The sequence below is a fragment of the Carcharodon carcharias genome, chromosome 7 (assembly GCF_017639515.1).
Source record: "Carcharodon carcharias isolate sCarCar2 chromosome 7, sCarCar2.pri, whole genome shotgun sequence".
NCBI classification, from domain to species: Eukaryota; Metazoa; Chordata; class Chondrichthyes; order Lamniformes; family Lamnidae; genus Carcharodon; species Carcharodon carcharias.
In genome coordinates, this window is record NC_054473.1 from 6,313,871 (window position 1) to 6,319,870 (window position 6,000).

Sequence of the window (6,000 nt, forward strand, 5' to 3'; positions counted from 1 at the left end):
ATCCACTAATCTCTGCTTCTTGTTGGCCAGAAAATCCATATTTGTTATCTGATATGTTACCCCTTACACCATGTGCTATTGTCTTGTGACATAAACTTTGACATGGCGCCATATCAAATGCTTTCTGAAAACCCAAGTACACCACATCTATACTGGTTCCCCTTCACCCACCTTGCCTGTTACTTCCTGAAAGAACTCACTGACTGCCTGATCCCATTATGATTTTCTAAATGTCCTGCTTTAACCTCCTTAATAATAGAATCTAGCAAGTTCCCTGTGACAGATGTTAGACTAACTGGTCTACAGTTCCCTGCTTCCTGTCTCCCTCCTTTCTTGACTAAAGGTGTGACATTAGCAATTTTCCAATGGGGCCACCAGGATGGTGAGGGGTGGAATCGATGGGCCTTGATTTTTCATTGTCTAGCAGTTCCCCTAAGTTCGGAGAGGATGGGGGTGAAATATATCTGCCCGGGATCTTCATATTGCCGGATGTAAGGCAAGACGAGGACAGTACTTGGTGGAGATCATCACAGAATCCGAAATTAGTAAAAATACGAGAGGCCATTCAGCCCTTCAAATCTGCAGCAGAAATTTCCACTTCCGAGAACCTGGCAGCTGGTTTGCCACGAGCTTGGTGCTCACCCTGTTCATGTTAGAGCAATTTTATTTACAGCAGCTGCTCTACACCCACTTTAGGAATGGAAACTGCCCGAAAAACCCACAGTGTTGCATCGGCGCACATTTGAGTTGACTCTTAGGAACCCAACACCACCACGTGACTGATGAACCTTATTCCTACAGATGATGCAGCTGCTGATGACAGTGTGCAGCTGCCCAGTACAAACCACGGCCCCAGGCATAATCCCCCCCCCGCCCCCACGACAGGTTAGCTGATCGCCACTGGCCATTCTCATGGTCAAACAGACAGCTGGACTCCCTGTCCAGGCTCACACCTGAAGAAATCCCTGTTATTAGAAATAAAGCATCAAAAAGCAAAGCCAAGCTGCATTCAACTTGCTCCTAGCAACTCAGAGATGGCAGTCTGAACATGTTGCTTCCTGTCTCTCTCTCTCAAATCAAAAGTAACTGGAAGTGGGGGTGGGGGAGAAGGCTGAGCAAGTTTGACTTCTCGACTTGCTGAGGCGCAATCCAATTCACAGAAAGGGAGAGTCTCAACAGCAAAGAACTGCAATTAAAGACATCCAAAGCAAGTGCTTTGCCACTGGTACACATTATTGAAAGGAAAGGGCACAGATCGACCCTTTTGAGTAGACAAGCCCTTTTGAACCATGCTCCTTTGTTAACGGCCGATAACGATTTAGCCACTTGGAGAAAGGCAGCAAGTAATAATCGCCATCAGTACAGAGAAGTGCTGAAGACAACACACCTCTATCAGGGTCACCTCTATCAGGGTCACCTCTCAGTATACACTGTTCCAAAGTAAATGCCACAAACCTCTAGGTCTTCCTCTTTCTGACGTTCTGTACAGTTGCTTTTGTACGCTGCCAAAGTTTTATCCCACCATTCAGGGTCAACGCGGTGTTTCCTCGTTACAGTCATCCAAGCCAGGTCATACCGCTGGGTAACATCTCTCACACAACTCTCATTGTCAAAGCTGATGATGTAGGAGAGTGGTTTGGAGGCGTGTTTGGCACAAAGTTCTGGCTGGTTCAAAATGTTGCGCACGCAGTCAACTGCAACCCATTTCTTCTCAGCCTCTGCGTAAACCTCAATCCATTGATCTGAAGCCTTCGAATTCAGAGACACCTCACTCATCAACCCCACTTTTTCATCTCTGCTTCTGGCCTTGTTGCACTTTGAGGACCTTCTCTTACCTAGATTGATTTTCCCTGGATTGCTCTCAAAGAAATCTTCCTCACTGTCCTCCTCGTGTTTTGGAGTCCTCAAGATTGTGTTTTTGCTCTTTGCTTGGACTGTCTGTCTTCCTTGGGGAGTCTTTGTTCGTGAAGGGACTCTCTTGCTCCCTTCAGAAGAGGGATTATCTTCATCTGAGTCACTGCTAGTATCAGAACCACCAACAACTTCAAAATCAGAATCGCTGTCATCATCTCCTTCAGTGTCCTCTTCCTTATAAGATACTTTCGAAGCGACTCTCCGTTGGCGGTCATTCTTTGGCCTTGGAGTCTCTGGTTTTTTGGACATTGGACACTGTTCATCCTCAAATCCAGATTCAGCAGAAGCTCCATCAACATTTTTGACACTCTTTCTTCCTCTAGTATTTCCTCTCCTGTTCACATGTTTAGCCTGGCTCATTTTGGCTGCCTGTTGTGGTTTGTCTTCACCTTTAGTCAGGGTCTTCACTGAACCATCCTGCTCCCCCTCCTGCTTAATTACTGCAACTCCCTTTGCTCCTTTCTCAGACACAGATTCATGTTTCGTGTCGGGTGCTGAATTATGGGTTTGCCGGGAACTATCTTTGGATTTGCTGCCCCTTGGGTTTTTCTAAAGAAAAGGAAGAGTAAGTTTTAGATCTGGAACCAAGTTCAGATGCACATTTCACAACTCAAAGCTTGCGGGGTCAAGATTCAACATCAGCACAATCTGACTTCAACAACTTTAAACCTTATTTTCTCCGGGATGGTTGGTACTGGTGATGGAGGATGGTTACAGCAAAGACATTGGAGGGGTGGGGCGGGGGGGGGGGGGGGGGGGGGGGGAGGTGAGAGCTGGTATGGAGGGTGGGGGAGGTCTCCTATCGGTACACCACCAATGTGGTGGGTCTGCATCTCTGGGGTGTCCCCCAATGTTCTCTCTAAGCCTCATGTGCGTGTGGACATACAGCAATCAGGAATAGGCTGCTCAGGAGCCAAAAAGGCAACTGACATGTCCTCCTTCTTCCTTAACCGAGGTTTTCCACCCACGGTCGTTGACAGGGTCCTCAACCGTGTCCGGCCCATCTCCCGCGCATCTGCCCTCACACCTTCTCCTCCCTCCCAGAAACATGATAGGGTCCCCCTTGTCCTCACTTATCACCCCACCAGCCTCCACATTCAAAGGATCATCCTCTGCCATTTCCACCAACTCCAGCATGATGCCACCACCAAACACATCTTCCTTTCACCCCCCCCGTTGGCATTCCGTAGGGATCATTCCCTCCAGGACACGCTGGTCCACTCCTCCATCACCCCCTCCTATGGCACCTCCCCATGCCCACGCAAAAGATGTAACACCTGCCCCTTCACTTCCTCTCTCCTCACCGTCCAAGGGCCCAAACACTCCTTTCAAGTGAAGCAGCATTTCACTTGCATTTCCCCCAACTTAGTCTACTGCATTTGTTGCTCCCAATGCGGTTTCCTCTACATTGGAGAGACCAAACGTAAACTGGGCGACCGCTTTGCAGAACACCTGCGGTCTGTCCGCAAGAATGACCCAAACCTCCCTGTCGCTTGCCATTTTAACACTCCACCCTGCTCTCTTGCCCACATGTCTGTCCTTGGCTTGCTGCAATGTTCCAGTGAAGCCCAACGCAAACTGGAGGAACAGCACCTCATCTTCCGACTAGGCACTTTACAGCCTTCCGGACTGAATATTGAATTCAACAACTTTGGGTCTTGAACTCCCTCCTCCATCCCCACCCCCTTTCCATTTCTTCCCCCTTCCTTTTGTTTTTTCCAATAATTTATATAGATTTTTCTTTTCCCACCTATTTCCATTATTTTTAAATCTTTTATGCCATTTTACCCCACCCCGACTAGAGCTATCTATACCTTGCGTGTCCTACCATCCATTCTTAATTAGCACATTTGTTTAGATAACATCACCACCTTCAACACCTCTTTGTTCCTTTGTCTGTGACATCTTTTGATTATCTGCTCCTATCACTGCTTGCTTGTCCCTACAACCACATCAACCCCCCCCAACAACCCCCACCACTTCTCTCCCCCCCACCCCACCCCCACCTTAAACCAGCTTATATTTCACCCCTCTCCTAATATTCACTCAGTTCTGTTGAAGGGTCATGAGGACTCGAAACGTCAACTCTTTTCTTCTCCGCCGATGCTGCCAGACCTGCTGAGCTTTTCCAGGTAATTCTGTTTTTGTCTTAGGTTCACTTTAAGATGTGCACACGTGCATGGGCGTGATATAGAAGTTAAAAGGAACATTTGTCCCCCAGCTCCTTTTCTCCATCACATTCCCAGGCCATGAATGGCCTTTCCTCTTTGCCTGGCTTCCTGCATTTCCCTCCGACTATAACCATTCACTCATCCCCCACACTGGTCTCCTCCTTACTTGTCCTTTTACCACTCTCTTTTTGTCCGCAGAGCATTAGCCTGGGCCTGTGAATTACTTGTCCAGTAACATCACCACCACCACAGCATCACTGTCTCCCCTCTAACTTTTCTCAGTTCTGATGAAAGAAAAGTCATTGACCTGAAGGGTTAACACTGTTTCTCTCTCCACAATGCTGCCTGAATATTTGCATCATTTTTTTCTGTTTTTGGAGCAGAATTTGGGTTTTGTAGTAAAGTTTGAGACGTTCTTTCATTAAACGGCTACTGCTGCATCTTTTGGTAAACAGACTCATGTCGAGTTCAGGACAAGGACACTGCCGGGCAGAGAGGCAACAAGTTCAATCTCAGCCGAAGACCTGAACAATTTCCGTGATGCGTCCAAATTGAGCGAAATGCCTCAGATTCAGGTGAAGAAATGAGGAGCGGAGGCCAAAAAATGTCAGCCATGGCTCAGTGGGTATCACTCTCACCCGAGTCGGATGGCTGAGGGTTTAAGACCCACTCCAGAAACATCAGCACAAAACCCAGGCTGAGACTCCCAGTGCGGTACTGAGGGAGTGCTGCACTGATGGAGGTGCGGTCTCTCAGATAAGACATCAAACCGAGGTCCTGTCAGCCCACTCAAGTGAATGTAAAAGTGGATGGCACTATTACAAAGAAAAGCAGACGAGTGTTCCTCCTCATGTCTTGGGGCCAATATTTATTTCTCAACCAACATCACTAAAACAGATTATCTGCTGTACACAACAGGACTTGGAATGAAAACAAAAACAGAATTACCTGGAAAAACTCAGCAGGTCTGGCAGCATCGGCGGAGAAGAAAAGTGTTGACATTTCGAGTCCTCATGACCCTTCGAAAGAACTGACGTTCTGTTCTGTCAAAGGGTCACGAGGACTTGAAACGTCAACTCTTTTCTTCTCCGCCGATGCTGCCAGACCTGCTGAGTTTTTCCAGGTAATTCTGTTTTTGTTCTTGTTTTGGATTTCCAGCATCCGCAGTTTTTTTGTTTTTAGGACTTGGAATGAACTGCCTGATAGGCCAATGGATTCAACAATAGCCTTCGAAAGAGAATTGGATAAAATACTTGAAGGAGAAAAAATTTCAGGGATCTGGGGGAAGAGTAAGGGAGTGGGACTGAATGGATTGCTGGTTGAAAGAGCCAGTGCAATCTTGATGGGACAAATGGCCTCCTCCTGCGATGCACTATTCAATGATTCTACGCAGCTCGAATCGCGCCGCAGAACTGTGGCTGGTGTCACTGGGTGAGGGCCGAGGGGAGCAGGCGGAGTCAGTCAAGCTGTGACAGCTTCCACAGTGGATTAGCCCACTCACCCTCACCATGGCTTTCGAATAACAGGTGCTAGAGGTAGAAGGGTGTGACTGGGTGTGAAGAAATACTTCTTCACACAAAAGGTAATGGAAACCTGGAAATCCACCACCCCCCCCCCATCCCCCCCAGCAGAAGTTGTTCAGGTTGAGGTCAAGTGGATATTTCAAAACTGAGATTGCTGGACTTTGGTTGCAGAAGAGTATGAGGAGTTATGGGAGCAAGGCAGATAAACGGAGTTAAGATGGAACTGTGACAGGATCAAGCTGCTGGGTGACCTTTTCCTGTTCTGAAGAATCCTACGGGAAATAAAGTGAAATGAGCGTAACCGAGGTCGGTTTCTTACCGCTTTCAAACTTTCTTTAAATGGAACAGGTTGAAGTGAAATCACTAGGCGTGATTCCAAAGGCAGAGCTCGA

The 6,000-nt window shown here is 47.6% G+C and overlaps 1 protein-coding gene across 3 annotated transcripts in view; it reads right to left on the reverse strand.

Annotated features, from left to right (window-relative positions):
- The window catches only part of xpc (xeroderma pigmentosum, complementation group C), a 39,429-nt gene that overhangs the window by 14,344 nt on the left and 19,085 nt on the right, over window positions 1-6,000 (reverse strand). For all 3 annotated transcript variants that reach the window (XM_041192009.1, XM_041192011.1, XM_041192010.1), the window contains exons 8-9: window positions 5,928-6,000; window positions 1,456-2,463 (exon numbers count right to left, since the gene is read on the reverse strand). The exon at window positions 5,928-6,000 is cut by the window's right edge and continues 17 nt beyond it. In XM_041192009.1, the coding sequence (XP_041047943.1) occupies window positions 1,456-2,463; window positions 5,928-6,000 (1,081 nt within the window). The remainder of the gene's footprint in view (window positions 1-1,455; window positions 2,464-5,927) is intronic.